We start from the raw sequence: 15,652 nt of genomic DNA, 5'->3' as shown, positions 1-15,652 counted from the left end.
ATCTGCCCCCCCCCCCCCGTGCCTCCTGGAACATGAAGCTGACACAGAGGAGAGCAGGGCCAAAGGAAAGTGATATAACAGCTCCAACCTTGAGACTCCTGGATCCAGCCACACCTGAAGGCAGCCCTATCCTGGATATTGTAACTACACGAGCCAGTCAATTCCCCTTCTTGCTAGAGTCGGCTGAGTTGAGTTCTGACCCTCATACCCCTTTAAAAGAAAGACTCGAGGTCCTTACGTGGAGGGAAGGCCTCCGACACCACACCAATGCTCTCACCTCCATCCCCAACACATTTTTGGTCTTCTGTTTCATTTTTTTTTAAAGCAGGATTTATTTAGAGGACAGAAAATCTCCCACAGTGGGAGGGGGCCCAAGGGGGTTGCCCTGGTCTTTTAATTTTTTAAGTATCAGCCAGCCACAGTGGCTCATACCTGTAATCCCAGCAATTGGGAGGCCGAGGCAAGAGGATTGCCTGAGCCCAGGGGTCCGAGACCAACCTGGACAACTTGGCAAGACCTTTTTTATTGTCTCTACAATAAATCAAATAGTCCCTGCCTCTGCCCAGGCTTGCCCGGTGCCCGTGGGGGTCCCCTTGCTGGCCGTCTGCTCCCCTCCCCCGCCTCGCACCACCCCTGGGCCCGGACTCCTCATCCCAGACCGGCACACACAGGTGTTGCCGACATGTTCACCCCGTGACTCAACCGCGCTCCCAGAGCTCAGGAACAGGCAGTGATTCCAAGGAGTGCGCAGAGTGCTGGCCTAGGAAGGAGGATCAAGTAGCAGTGACATTTGGGCCAGTTCCTGCCCGGGGCCCAAGGACAGCTGAGAGATACAAGTCCCTCCCCACAATCCCAGGGCGGCCTGGGCTCGCTTACTCAGAGCCGGCCGAGGGACTGAGCTGTGATCCCCGCAAAACGTGCTTCCTGGAATGGGGATTATCTGAGACAGTTTTACCTGAGCCCAGGGTGCGGCATTAAACAATTGACTACTGGCCAGGCGTGGTGGCTCACATCTGTAAACCCAGCACTTTAGGAGATGGGGACGGGAGGGCTGTTTGAGCCCAGAAGTTCGAGACCAGCCTGGGCAACGTAGTGAGACCTCGTCTCTACGAAAAAACTAGCTGGGCATGGTGGTACACGCCTGTAGTCGGCAACTTGGGAGGCTGAAGCAGGAGGATCCCCTGAGCCAGGAGGTCGAGGCTGCAGTGAGCCGTGATCGTGCCACTGCACTTCACCCTGGGCAACAGAGTGAGACCCCCAACTCAAAAAGAACAAAAAATAACAACAACAAAAAACACACAATCTTGTGCTGAAACAAGCTACACGATGGTGAACTTTGAAAACATTCTGCTGACAGGGCTCGGTGGTTCAGCCTGTAATCCCGCACTTTGGGAGGCCAAGGCAAGTGAATTGCCTGAGCCTGCGGGCTCGAGACCAGCCCCAGCAACTTGGAGAGACCTCATCTCTACAATAAATAAAAAATTAGCCAGGTGTGGTATCGCACGCCTGTATTTCCAGCTACTTGGAAGGCTGAGGCGGAAGGATCACCAGAGTCCAGCAAGTCGACGCAGGAGTGGCCATGAGCAGGCCACTGCACTCCGGCCTGGGCAACAGAATGAGACTCCAACTCAAAAAACAACAACAACAACAAAAAACAATAAATCAAAAAGTTATCCGGGTATGGTAGTGTGCGCCTATAGTTTCAGCTGCTTGGAAGGCTAAGGTGGAGGGATCGAATGAGCCCAGCAGGTTGAAGGTGCAGTAGCCGTGATCGGGCCAGTGTACACCAGCCTGGGTGACACAGTGAGATTCCAACTAAAAAAAAAAAGATGTTATAGGCTGGGCATGAGGGCTTAAGCCTGTAATCCCAGCACTTTGGGAGGCTGAGGCAAGAAGATTGCCTGAGTCCAGGGGTTGGAGACCAGTCGGGGCAACTTGGTGAAATCTTGTCTCTACAATAGATAAATAAATAAATAAATAAATAGCTGGGCATGATGGCTCACACCTGTAGTTCCAGCTACTCGGGAGGCTGAGGCGGAAGGATCGCCGGAGCCCAGCAGGTCGAGGCTGCGGTGGCCGGGAGCGGCCACTGCACTCTAGTCTGGGCGACAGAGTGAGACTCCAACTCAAAAAAAGAAAGAAAGAAAAAAGAAAACATTCTGCAAAGTGAAACTGCTCGTCATGAAAGACCACATATTGTGTGATGCCATTTATACCAAATATCCAGAATAGATAAATCCATTAAAAACAGAAAAGATGTGCGGTTGCTGAGGATGGGAGGTGTCGGAGGGACGAGAAGTGACTGCTAATGAGTGCAGGGTTTCTTGGGCACAAAATGCTCTAAAATTACACTCTGGCAATGTTCGTACAATTCTTTGAATATACCAAACAGGCTGGAACTGCACACCTCAAATGGGTGAACAATGTGGCATGTGAATTTGCTGTTTAGAAATATTAGTAACAAGCTGGGCGCAGTGGCTCATCCCAGCACTTTGGGAGGCCGAGGTGAGAGGACTGCCCGAGCTCACGGGTTCGAGACCAGACTGGATAACTTGGCGAGAACTCGTCTCTACAATAAATCAAGAAAAATTAGCCAGGCGTGGTGGTTGCATGCCTGTGGTTCCAGCTACTTGGAAGGCTGAGGCGGAAGGATTGCCTGAGCCCAGCAGGTCAAGGCTGTGGTGGCCGTGAGCGTCACTGCACACCAGCCTGGGTGACAGTGAGACTCCAACTCAAAAAAAGAAAAGAAATATTTGTAACAACTGACACCTCAGGGAGAATGCTGACCCTCTTTTAAGTCTCATAATTTTTCTAATCTGTCAAGGAGCGAGTCCCCAGTGGCTACGAGTGTGTCCTTCCTGTCCCTCCACACTTGCTAATTTCTGGTTTGAGTAAGGAGCACTCTCAGTGTCCTGGGCAGGCAACCCGACCTCACCAGACTCGTTTGGTTTCCATCGTACTGATTTTTCTGGTTTTCTTTTATTTTCTTTTTTTGAGTCTGAGTCTCACTGTGCCCCCCAGGTTGGAGTGCAGTGGCATGATCACAGCTCACCACAGCCTCAACTTCCCAGGCTCAGGCAATCCTCCTGTCTCTTGCCTCCTGAATAGCTAGGACTACAGGTGCACACCACCATACCCGGCTAATTTTTACTTTTTTTTTTGTGGATACGAGGTCTCGCTATGTTGCCCAGGCTGGTCTCAAACTCTGGAGCTCAAGCAATCCTTCCCCACCTTGGCCTCCCAAAATGCTGGGATTATAGGCATGAACCACCTCACCTGGCCATAATTGTCTTCTTAATATGAAAATTGAAGGTTCATTTATTCACTTGCTTGTATTCGGCGAATATTCATTGAGTATTATTGTGTTTCAGACACTGTTCTAGAATCAGAGACACAGAGATCAAAATCCCTGCCCTCATGGCAATGACCTACCAGGCAGGGAACCTAAGCAATAGGTGTAGTTCATGGGATTGAATCCCCACTCTGCCACTCACTAGCTGTGCAACTTCTGGCAACTGGCCAAACGTCTCTGAGCCTCAATTTTCTCACATGTAAAATGGGGATAATAATTGTACCTAACTCAGGACCCAATGAGTCAATGTGTGAAATGGGCTGAGACAGTGCTTGATACTTTGTGGGTGCTTAATAAATATTTGCTATTGCTATTTATTTTCATGTGTAATTGTGATGTAACATATTCTTTCTCTTTTTTTTGAGTTGGAGTCTCACTCTGTCGCCCAGACTGGAATGCAGTGGCCGATCCCGGCCACCGCAGCCTCGACCTGCTGGGCTCCAGTGATCCTTCCGCCTCAGCCATCTGAGTAGTTGGAACTACAGCCGCACACTACCACGCCCGGCTCATTTTTTATTTATTGTAGAGATGAGGTCTCGCTGCCCAGGTGGGTCTCGAACCCACGGGCTCAGGCAATCCACTCACCTCAGCCTTCCAAAGGCGCGGGATTACAGGATGAGCCACTGAGCCTGGCTAACATATTCTTTAAACACACACACACATATTTTGTGTGTGTGCGAGAAGGTAGGATTTATTGAGAAGATAGGAAAGCTCCCACAGTGGGAGGGGACCCAAAAGGGTTGCCTAAACACATATATTTAAGTAGGAGTTTTCTTTTAAAGTACGCAGTGGCTCATGCCTATAATTCCAATGTTTGGGAGGTTGAGGAGGAAGAGTTGCTTGAGGCCATAAGTTCAAGACCAGCCTGGACAACGCAGTGAGACCCCAAATCTACAAAAGATAAAAAAATTAGCTGGGCTTGGAGGCTGAGAAGGAAGGCCTGAGGAGGTCAAGGCTACAGTGAGCTATGATCACACAACTGCACCCCAGCCTCAAAACAAACAAACAAACAAACAGCGGGACATGGTGACCACAACTGTAAATTCCAGCACTTTGGGAGGCCGAGGCAGGAGGATGGCTTGAGCCCAGGAGCTTGAGACAAGCCTGGGCAACATAGTGAGACCTCGTCCCTACAAAATTAGAAAAACAGCCATGCATGATGGTGCATGACTATAGTCCCAGCTACTCGGGAGGCTGAAGCGGAAGGATGGCCTGAGCCCAGGAGGTTGAGGCTGCAGTGGCCGTGATCGTGGGTGACAGAGTGAGACTTCGATTCAAAAAATAAAATAAGCCAGGTTCAGTGGCTCAGCCAGTAATCCCGTGCCTTGGGAGGCTGAGTGGATTGCCTGAGCCCGCGGGTTCGAGACCCGCCTGGGCAACTTGATGAGACCTCATCTCTACAATAAATCAAAATATCAGCCGGGCATGGTAGCGCGTGCCTGTAATTCCGGCTACTCGGAAGGCTGAGGCGGAAGGATCGCCGGAGCCCCGCAGGTCGAGGCTGTGGTGGCCGGGAGCGGCCACTGCACTCCAGTCTGGGCGACAGGGTGAGACTCCAACTCAAAAAATAAATAAATAAAATAAAATAAAATAAAAATAAAAACAAACAAATAATATATATATATTTAAATTTTATTTAAATAAAAAAGGGAGGGAGGTGGAGAGTTCATTTAACAAGCAAAATGGACTTCAAGAAGAGGGCAGAGGCCTGGAGAGTGTTCAGGAGATGAAATCCCGGAAGCCTGACTGGCAGAGGGAGATGTCACAAGGCTGCAACTCTGCCGACACCCAGCGGGAGCATACAGCTATCTTCAGTGTCAACATGATGACAAGGCTTGCCCCTTCGGTCCCCAAATTGCCGCCTCCTCCCCGCTTGGGGGACCCCCCTCGCCGGGCCTCCCCACCATCCCTGGAGGCTTTGGGAAGAGGGAGGTGGGGCAGCGAGGGGACAGGGACGCTAGATGAAAACGAGGCTGTGGACTGCAGGGCAGGGACAGTCCTGGAGCTGCCCCAGCCTCTCCCAGGTCCCTCGGCACCGGGGCTGGCCGGCCGCTCGCCACTGCTGCATCCCGTGTCTGCAAGAGATGGGCTGGCTCAGTCGGACTAGGACTGTCGTCTGGGGCCCTTCCAGGTTTATGAGTTAGTCGCCTCAAGACGAAGGTAATCAGGCTGGATTCATCACGAGATAGCCAATATTATTATTATTATTTTTTTTGAGTTGGAGTCTCACTCTGCCGCCCAGACTGGAGTGCAGCGGCCGCTCCCGGCCACCGCAGCCTCGACCTGCTGGGCTCCGGCGATCCTTCCGCCTCAGCCTTCCAAGTAGCTGGAACTACAAGCGCGCGCTACCACGCCCGGCTAATTTTTGATTTATTGTAGAGATGAGGTCTCGCCAAGTTGCCCAGGCGGGTCTCGAACCCAAGGGCTCAGGCAATCCACTCACCTCGGCCTCCCCAAGTGAGGGATTACAGGCTGAGCCACTGAGCCCAGCTGATAGCCAATATTATCATCACACTGGCCTTTCATTCTGATGTTAAAAGACAGCAAATGTCCTTGTAGACCCTAAAAGTGAATAAACCCTGGGCCATGATGGGGAAGTCTGCCTGGGGACGGCCACAGAGCCGCCGGCCTCAGAGGCCACACGGGGCAACCTGGAGTCAGCTCTGGTAAGAAGGCACTGCGGTGCCCTTGCTGGGCAAACCCAGGCAAGTCGCTTAACCTCTCTGTGTCCCCTTTTTCTCCTCCACTGACGAGCACAGGCTCCTGAAGCGGGTGGGGCTGTGACCCATCTCCTAGGAGCCCCCGTCTCTTCAATGGAAAGCGGAGATGCCCATCCTCCCTGCCTTCTGCAGGTGCCAGGATCACACGAGCTGCCGCGTGCAGAGAAAATACAGAAGGCAGTAATGGTGGCTAACACGTTGCCACGAGAAGGGACAACTGAGGCCGCAGACACGACCCTGAGGATGAACTGTACAAACCTCATGTTAAGCAAACATGGTCGATTCCAAGGGCATCTCCCGGGTGACCTCCTCCAGGATCGCTGGCAGCAAACCAGCTGAACTTCAGTGTCCAGGAATCAGCCCCAAAGTGACCAGAACCCCAAAGGAAACTGTAGATGGTGACCAGGACCATGAAGTCAGGACGTGCCTTCCTTTAGGGGGAGGGTGGGGCTGAGGCCAGGAGGGGCCTGCGGGGGGCGGGCAGGGGGCCTAGAAGGTTCTGTTCCTGCCCAAACATCTGTTAACCCCTTCGTATACAGATATGTGTGTGTATAAAACACACACACACACACACACACACACAAAACACACACACACACACACGCACACGCACACACATGCACACACACGTATATAATATACGATCGGGCCTGGTGGCTCAGCCTATAATCCCAGCACTTTGGGAGGCCGAGGTGAGTGGATTGCCTGAGCCCGCGGGTTCGAGACCCACCCGGGCAACTAGGCCAGACCTCGTCTCTACAATAAATAAATAAAAATCAGCCGGGCGTGGTAGTGCATGCCTGTAGTTTCAGCTACTTGGAAGGCTGAGGCGGAACTATTGCCGGAGTCCAGCAGATCAGTGCTGGGGCGGCCGTGAGTGTGCCACTGCACTCCAGCCTGGGCAACAGAGTGAGACTCCAACTCAAAAAAATAAATAAATAAAAATAAATAAAATATATACACATATATACATACATATTTGTTTATTTAGAGACAGGGTCTCGCTCTATCACCCAGACAGGGGTGCAGTGGCATGATCACAGCTCACCACAGCCTCGACCTCTGGGCTCAGGTGATCCTTCTGCCTCAGCCTCCTGAGTTGCTGAGATTACAGACACATGTCACCAGTCCAAGATAATTTTTTTAATTTATTTTTTGTAGAGATGAGGTCTGGCTATGTTGCCCAGGCTGGTCTTAAGCTCCTGTGTTCAAGCGATCCTCCTGCCTTGGCCTCTCAAAGTGCTGGGATTATAGGCGTGAGCTACCATACCCAGCCAAATTTTCTTTTATAGTTTTTTTTTATAGAGACAGGGTCTCACTAAGTTGCCCAAGTTAGTCTTGAACACCTGGCCTCAAGTCATACTCTTGCCTCGGCCTCCCAAAGTGCTTGGATTATAGGCTTGAGTCACCATGCCTGGTCCTGTTCATAAAGTTTTTAGTCAATTTTTTGTAGGTATAATTCAAATCTTTAAAAAAATGCAACAGAATATCAATATCAACAAACACTGATTGAGAGCCTCTTGTGTGCCAGGCACAGTCGTAAGCTTCTAAGCCCAGCACCCGGCCCATAGTAGGCACTTTTCGAACGGTAACATTGAAAGTTCCTATTATTCCTGCCATCATCATGATATAAAGTGGAGTCAATGTCCCTTGTCTGAAAGGGACAGGGGGGCTTGCACCTGTAATCCCAGCACTTTGGGAGGCCAAGATGAGAGGATTGTCTGAGTCCGGGATTCTGAGACTAGCTTGGGCAATGTGGCAAGACCCCTTCTCTACATTAAGTCAAATAATTAGTTGAATGTGGTGGCACATGCCTGTAGTCTCAGATACTTGGGAAGCTGAGGCAGGAGGATCTCCGAGCCCAACACGTCGAGGCTGCCATCACTATGATCATACCACTGCACTCCAGCCTGGGCAACAGAGTGCGACTCCAACTCAAAAATAAAATAAAATAAAAGAGCTCCTGGGGCCTCACTGGGAACATGGAAAGCGCCCACGTGGTGCCCTGCACGCAGTAGGTGAGTAGCCCACAGCAGGTGTTTCTTCTGCTTGTCCCAAACTCAGAGATACTTCTCAGGCTAAATGAACCCTCCCACAATCCCCAGCTGACGGGCTAATCCCTCTCCAGGCCCATGCCCTCTGCACACCCGCTCTCGCCAGCTGCCCACGGAAAGAATCCGGCTGGCAGCTCCTCTTCCTGCCCGCTTTGATCCCCTGCTCTGCCCGGTCCTTCCCGGTGAGCTCACCCCATCAGCCTTTCCGTCACCTGTTCTGCAAGCCTGGCCCAGGTGGGGAGCGGGCAGAGACACCTCTCTCGGACACAGCCCTGGCCTCCCTTTCCGTCCCTGCCCACCCCCAGGGGAGACAAGGTCCCTGCAATCCCCATTTCAGCCTCACCCAAGTGCCATGTTTCACAACCCAGAGTACTGGCCTCCAAAGAGAGAAATTGAGGCTGGGTGTGGCAACCCACGCCTGTCATCCCAGCACTTTGGGAGGCTGAGGCAGGAGGATTGTGTGAGCCCAGGAGATGGAGGCTGCCGTGAGCTGTGTTGCATCAGTGCATTTCAGCCTGGGTGACAGAGTAAGACCTTGGCTCCAATAAGTAAAGAAATAATGACGCCCCCCCAGAACTTTCCCCTTACTCCGCCTCCTCTCCTCAACACCCGTCTCCCACCTGACAAATTACAGACATGCTCGTCTAGCGTCTGTCTCCTCCCAGCAGAATGTCATCTCCAGAAGGGAAGCGACCACAGCTGCTTCGTTCACTGCAGTCCTCCCCCACCCCCCGAGTCCAGAACGTTGCCTGGCACATACTCAATAGCAAGTGCTCAACAAACACGGAATGAATGAAGGAAGGAAGGAATATAAAGAGCTTAGGCTAATCCCCAGCTCACAGCTCAATCAACATTCGCTATTATTACAATTCACAGGAGAAGTGCTTTCTGAGACACCCTGCCCTGTGGAAGGCAGTCCAGGGGCTCATAGAAGCCAAATCTGGGTCAATTTCTGCTGTGTGACCTCGAGTAAGTCACACTGCCTCTCTGAGTGAAATGAGAGGACCCGCACTCGGCATCAAAGGGACCCGTGACAAGTCCGCGATGACGCCGGCGTCTTCTCCGAGTGCTTTCTGGACACCAGGAGCCCCGCTCATCCTCAGCTCGCAGAATCATAACCCTCACCGGCCCAATGGGGAGGCCCTTTCAGGATCTGCATTTTCAGGTCGGGCATTGGGGGTCAGAGAGGTTATGAGAATTGCCCAAGGTTGCACCGCCGGACGTGCCAGGAGCCTGACTCCTAACTGGGCGAACTCCTCAGACACAGGGACCAGGACCCTGCTCTACCCTCCCCACACCCCACCACAGGCCAGGGAGTGGCATGTCTCTCCCGCCATCTCAGGCAACAGAGACACCCCAGGCCCTGCAGTGACACCTGTCCGTGCCCACATGCCACAGCTCACCCTCTGGCCCCTCTGCCGTCCCCATAGCAGCGCCGGCTCCTGGCGTCCTGGGCAGGCCACTCACACCTCACGCAGACTGTGTGTCCCTGGGCCAGATATCTTGTCCACTGGGCATGGGGTGCCCTCACCTGCCCGCAGCTCTCTGGAACAGACCCCAACCGGAAATGGACACAGTACCTGCAGCCACACAGGAAGACATCACACTCCAGGTACCGGTGAGCATTTATGGAGCACCTACTGTATACCCAACCCTGTCTTAGGCCCAGGTTGGCACGATTTCTCCCTGCCTTTGGGAGAAATTCACATCAACAGGATGCAAACCAGAATCCACTTCTGCTTTTTTAACCTTATTTTTTGGGTAGAGATAGTGTCTTGCTATGTTGCCCAGGCTGGTCTCAAACTCCTGACCTCAAGCCATCCTCCTGCCTCGGCCTCCCAAAGTGCTGGAATTACAAGTATGAGTCACTGTGGCCTGGCCCATTCCTGCTTTTTTTTTTTTAAATTTTAGATTCAGGGGTGCACATGTGTATTCATTACATGGACATATTGTATAGTGGCGGGGACTGGGTTTCAGGTGGCCCATTGCCCAGATAGTGAACACCGTGCCCTGAGGTAGTTTCTGAACCCTGACACTCCTTCCCCCTACTCTCTTATTGGTGTCCCCAGTGTCTATTGTTTCCATCTTTGTGACCTGTTAGCTCCCAGATATGAGTGAGAACATGTGTCTGGTTTTCTGTTTCTGAGTCACTTAGGACTGCACCTGCTTTTCAAGTTTACATTACTGAGGGCTCACCATGTGCCAGAAGGCCCTATCCTAAGCACTTTCTCCAAAAGACTATCTATTTTCTTCCTAATCTGTCTCCTCCATTAGAATGTCTGTGCCACAAAGGCAGGAATTTTCATCTACTTTGTCTGCTGTTGGGTCCCACTCCTAGAATTGTACCCAGCCCGATAAATATGTACTGCATAAATCATTTGGTCCAGTGGAACAAATGCCTGCAAGGCAGTCGGTGCTCCCAGTTTACAGATTAGGAAGCTGAGGCTCAGGGAGAGGGCTCACCCAAAGTCACACAGCTAGCCAACGATGGCGCCTAATGACTGTGATGCCAACACTTTGGGAGGCTGGGGCAGGAGGATCACTTGAGGTCAGGAATTCGAGACCAGCCTGGACAACATAGTGAGACCTCGCCTTTACCCAAAAAAATGTAAAAATCAGCAGGGCATGGCGGCATGAGCCTCTAGTCCTCACTACTCAAGAGGCTGAGGCAGGAGAATCGCTTGACTCCAGGAGTCCCAGGCCGCCAGGATCAGGCCGCTGCACTCCAGTCTGAGCCACAGAAGGAGAGATCCTCTCTCTGAAAGTGAATAAATAAAATAGGCCAGGCTCAGTGGCTCAGCCTGTCATCCCAACACTTGGGAGACCGAGACGAGTGGATTACCTGAGCCCGTGAGTTAGAGACCAGCCTGGGCAACTTGGCAAGACCTCATCTCTACAATAAATTTTAAAAATTAGCCAGATGTGGTAGTACACATCTGTAGTTCCAGCTGCTTGGAAGGCTGAGGCGGAAGGATTGCCGGAGCCCAGCAGGTTGACGCTGGGGTGGCCGTGAGTGTGCCACCGCACTCCAGCCTGGGCGACAGAGTGAGACTCTGACTCAAAAATAGCTTTCCAAGTAGCCAGAACTACAGGTGTGTGCTACCACGCCCAGCTGATTTTTATTATTATTATTGTGGGGGGGGCTCACCAAGTTGCCCAGGCTGGTCTTGAAGCCTTGAACTCAGGCAATCCTCTCGCCTCCGTCTCCCAAAGTGCTGGGACTACAGGTGTGAGTCACTGTGCCCGGCATCCACTGAACACTTTAAAAGATCCCATTGTATGGAAAAGATAAGCCATGAGAACTGTTTAGAAGGGACGTTCTCCATTCTAGGATATCTGAAACAAGCCCCAACTTGCCAGAACGCAACTTTTTCGCGAGTTGCAATAAACAGCACCCCCTGCTGGAGGAGACGCGGCTCGCCAAGGACTCGGGGCAGACTCCGCGTGAGGCTGTTGCCCTCTGGTGGCAGCCGACTCTGGGAAGCCTCAAGCGCCCACGGTGTCCCAGGGACAGCCTCCAACCCAGCCCCAGCCCCTTCCTCTCTGAGCTGCCCCCATAACTCCTCGGGAGTTGGTCCTGAAGCCTGTGACAGCCGGGAGCTGTGTCTTCCCAAGACACTTTCTCTTCCCCTTGGGGTGGTTTAGTTGGGGAACGCTTGCCCTCCCCCCTGAGGTCTTGGAGGGCCAATCCCCAGGGCGCCTGGTCCTGGCTCCCACAAACACCCAACACTGCAGCGGCCGAGGACAGGAGCTGATCCCTCAGAGGTCCCATCTTCCTGGCCAGTGACTGGTTCAGGGATGAGCCCCGCAGGACCCATCAGGGCTTCCTCCAGAAACATACACGGACTAGAGAGAGGACACCTTTGGGTTGCTGAGCTGAGAGGGTGGGGGGGCTGCTTATCCCCACAATATCCCCAAGACGGCCCTCCTGGCCGCCACAGGAAGAGAGCCTTCGTGGGAATGAGGCCCATCCGTGGAGAGAGTGGGGGAAAGAGAACAAGGGCACGTCCCGGCGACACGGCACGTGATTGAAGTCGCACCATTTCAGAACTTCCTTCCCAGTGATGCAAAGCAATGATCCTCCTTTTCACTTGAGGCCATCTGAGCTGAGTTTCTGTCACTTGCCATCAAGAGAATCCTAGCTAACGAAGTTCTCCACGGCTGCTGACTTAGCCGCGGCCTTATTCTTTCAACTGATATCCATTGAGTTTCTGCAGGATGTGTCAGCCCTCACCCTGGAAGCCCTGACCTCAGCACCACTATCCTGCAGCATGCTGCTCTGTCTTCGGTCCTGGCAGCCCATCCTTCGTGAGATAAAAGGGCCGCCACCCTGGTCCACACGACCGTCTCTCGCCTGGACCATCTCGCTCTCCCAGACGCCCCTCTTGCCTCTCCACAACCTAGTCTCCAAATAGCATCCCAAGGGATCCTGTGAAAACCTAAGTCAGATCCTGCCATTCCTCTGCTCAGAACCCTGCCATAACTCCCATCTGGGGAGAGAAAGTGCTCACCTCCCCACCACAGCCCTCAGGCCCAGTGTGATCTGTCCCTTGCTCTCCCCCTCCATTATCTTTTTGACCTCGTTTCTACTCTCCCACTCCCCCTCACGCCAACTTCTTGCTGATCCTTGCCCTACCTCGGGAAATTTGCACCAGCTGGTCTCTCTTTCAGACATGCTCTTCCCCCAGATATTCTTTTACGGATCTTAGTTCAAATGTCACCTTCTCGGCCAGGTGTGGTGGCTCAAGCCTATAGGAGGCAGAGGTGAGAGGATTGCCTAAGCTCAGGAGTTCGAGACCAGCCTGGGTAAACTTGGTGAGACCTTGTCTCTATAATAAATCAAAAAATTAGCCGGGCTAATTTTTTACAGATGGTAGCACACATCTGTAGTTCTGGCTACTTGGAAGGCTGAGGCAGAAGGATCACCTGAGCTCAAGGTTGTGGTGGCTGGGAGCGTGCCACTGCACTCCAGCCTAGGCGACAGAGTGAGACTCCAATTCAAAAAAGAAAAAATTTAAATTAAAAAATAAAATGTCACCTTCTCGGTAAGAATGCTCCTGACACCTCCACTCCCTTCTCTACCTTATTCTCTTTAACACTTAGCAACATCTCACATGTTACTTATTTGTTGGTTGTCTCTCTCCTTCCACTGGACTGTCCACTCAATGAGGACAAGTATTTGTCTTTTTGGCCCCTTGCTCTAGCCCCATGGCTTACAAAATGCCCGTCACATGGTAAGCACTCAATAAATGTTGAAAGAAAGGATGAATGAAGTTGGATGGAGAACAATTGTTGAGGACTTTCAAATCCATGTAAGCCAAACACGGTGGCTCACACATGTAATCCGAGCACTTTGGGAGGCTGAGGTAAGAGGATTGCCTGACCCCAGGGGTTCAAGACCAGTCAGGGAAACTTGGCAAGACCTCATCTCTATAATAAATAAATAAAATAAGTAGGCCAGGCTCGGTGGTTTAACCTATAATCCCAGCACTTTGGGAGGCCGAGGAAAGTGGATTGCCTGAGCCCCCGGGTCCGAGACCAGCCCAGGCAACTTGGCGAGACTGCGACGCTACAATAAATAAAAAATTAACTGGTCATGTTAGCGTGTGCCTGTAGTTCTAGCTACTTCAAAGGCTGAGGCAGGAGGCTCTCCAGAGCCCAGCAGGTCAACACTGGAGTGGCCATCCAGCCTGGGGACAGACAGTGAGACTGCAACTCAAAAAATAAATAAATAAAATGAGCCGGCTGTGGTGGTGCGCGCCTGTGGTTCCAGGTACTTGGAAGGCGGAGTCAGAAGGACTCAGCAGGTCAAGGCTGCGGCAGCCATGAGCATGCCACCGCACTCCAACCTAGGCAACAGGGTGAGATTCCAACTAAAAAACAAAGTAAAATCCATGCAAGTGAACTTACAGATGTAACAGGATAAGAAATGGGAAGATATTGAGGTCATCAAAGCAAGAAAGAGACATGATGAAAGAAAGTTCGTTCAAGGGAAAACGTTAACCAGTTTTAGTCTGACTCCGGGTTCACTGACTTCCACTTACCCCACTGTTGCCTGCTTCTTGGGAATACCTCGCTTATCCCGTTCTTTCCCGTAGCTGCCTGTGGTTATCAGAGCAGGGACTGTAAGTAAGGGAGAAAACAGAGTTAAGCAGGACACCACCCCAGACTATGGCCCCCTAGACACAGCAGGCGGGAAACTCCTGGTGCCAGAGTCACTTACATAACAGTCGTAAGGCAACAGTAGGGGGGAAATGGGTAGGTGGTCTCCACTAGTGCCCCTGGTGGTGCCTGAAGCAGGGTCACAGCTATTTCTGAAATTCTGGGGCCTGGTGCACAGGGGGTCTTTCGAAAACCTGTGTTAGCTGGGCTCGGTGGCTCAGCCTGTAATCCCAGCACTTTGGGAGGCTAAGGCAAGAGGACTGCCTGAGCCCGGGGGGTCACGACCAGCCCAGGCAACTTGGTGAGACCTTGTCTCTACAATAAATCACAAAAACTAGCAGATGTGGTGGTGTACGTCTGTAGTTCCAGCTACTTGGAAGACTGAGGTGGAAGGATCGCCCAAGCCCAGCAGGTCAAGGCTGCAGTGGCTGTGAGCATGCCACCGCACTCCAGCCTGGGCAACAAGAGTGGGACTCCAACTCAAAAAATAAAAATAAATAAAAATAAAAATAAAAAAAATCAAAAATCAAAAACCTGTGTTGAATGAATGATTTGGCAAATGAATAAGTGAGTGATTAGGAAGGAGTAGATAAAAGAATCAATAACTAAATGAATTCATAGATGGATGACTGAAATGAGAATTATTTTTTTTTTGAGTTGGAGTCTTACTCCATCGCCCAGGCTGGAGTGCAGTGGCATGCTCACAGCCACCCCAGCGCCGACCTGCTGGGTTCCAGCGATCCTTCCGCCTCAGCCTTCCAGTAGCTGGAACTACAGGCGCGCACTACCACACCTGGCTAATTTTTTAGTTATTGTGGAGACGAGGTCTCACCAAGTTGCCCGAGCTGGTCTCGAACCCCGCGGGCTCAGGCAATCCACTCACCTCAGCCTCCCAGAGTGCTGAGATTACAGGCTGAGCCACTGAACCTGGCCAAGGATGGCTGAGATGACGGAAGAGAAAAAGAAAGGATGGATGCTAGATGGCTAAAAAGGATGACGAGCAGAAGGATGAAAGGGGAAAGAGAGGGATGAGAAAAAGGATGAGTGAGTGGAAGGGATGAGTGGAAAGAAAGATGGATGGAGAGTTCACAGGTGGACGGGTAAGACGGACGGATGGGTGGACAGATGGATGGGAAAGACGGATGCAAGAGGGGAAGTAAGAGGGATGGATGGAAAATGGCTGCTTGGATGGATGGACGGATGGACGGAGGGATGAAGGGATGAGTGGATGAAAAGATGGACGGGGGACAGGATGATGGACGGATAGATGGTAGATGGATGAATGGCTGGATGGGAAGACAGGAGGACAGAAGGAGGGCGGCCGAGAGGGATGGACGGAAAATGGCTGGATGGGTGAGTGGGAT

The 15,652-nt window shown here is 51.9% G+C and overlaps 1 protein-coding gene across 1 annotated transcript in view; it reads right to left on the bottom strand.

Moving 5' to 3' along the window:
- Nucleotides 1–4,977: 4,977 nt before the first annotated feature.
- LOC103264303 (somatomedin-B and thrombospondin type-1 domain-containing protein-like) overlaps nucleotides 4,978–15,652 on the bottom strand; it is a 19,514-nt gene continuing 8,839 nt past the window's right edge. Inside the window, exons 4-6 of the mRNA XM_021714401.1 lie at nucleotides 14,171–14,249; nucleotides 9,530–9,706; nucleotides 4,978–5,427 (exon numbers count right to left, since the gene is read on the bottom strand). Coding sequence (XP_021570076.1) covers nucleotides 5,310–5,427; nucleotides 9,530–9,706; nucleotides 14,171–14,249 — 374 coding nt within the window. The 3' untranslated portion in view covers nucleotides 4,978–5,309. The remainder of the gene's footprint in view (nucleotides 5,428–9,529; nucleotides 9,707–14,170; nucleotides 14,250–15,652) is intronic.

Source organism: Carlito syrichta, unplaced genomic scaffold, assembly GCF_000164805.1.
Source record: "Carlito syrichta isolate Samal-C Ts95f unplaced genomic scaffold, Tarsius_syrichta-2.0.1 Scaffold305642, whole genome shotgun sequence".
NCBI classification, from domain to species: domain Eukaryota; kingdom Metazoa; phylum Chordata; class Mammalia; order Primates; family Tarsiidae; genus Carlito; species Carlito syrichta.
This window is presented reverse-complemented; position numbering and strand designations above follow the sequence as displayed.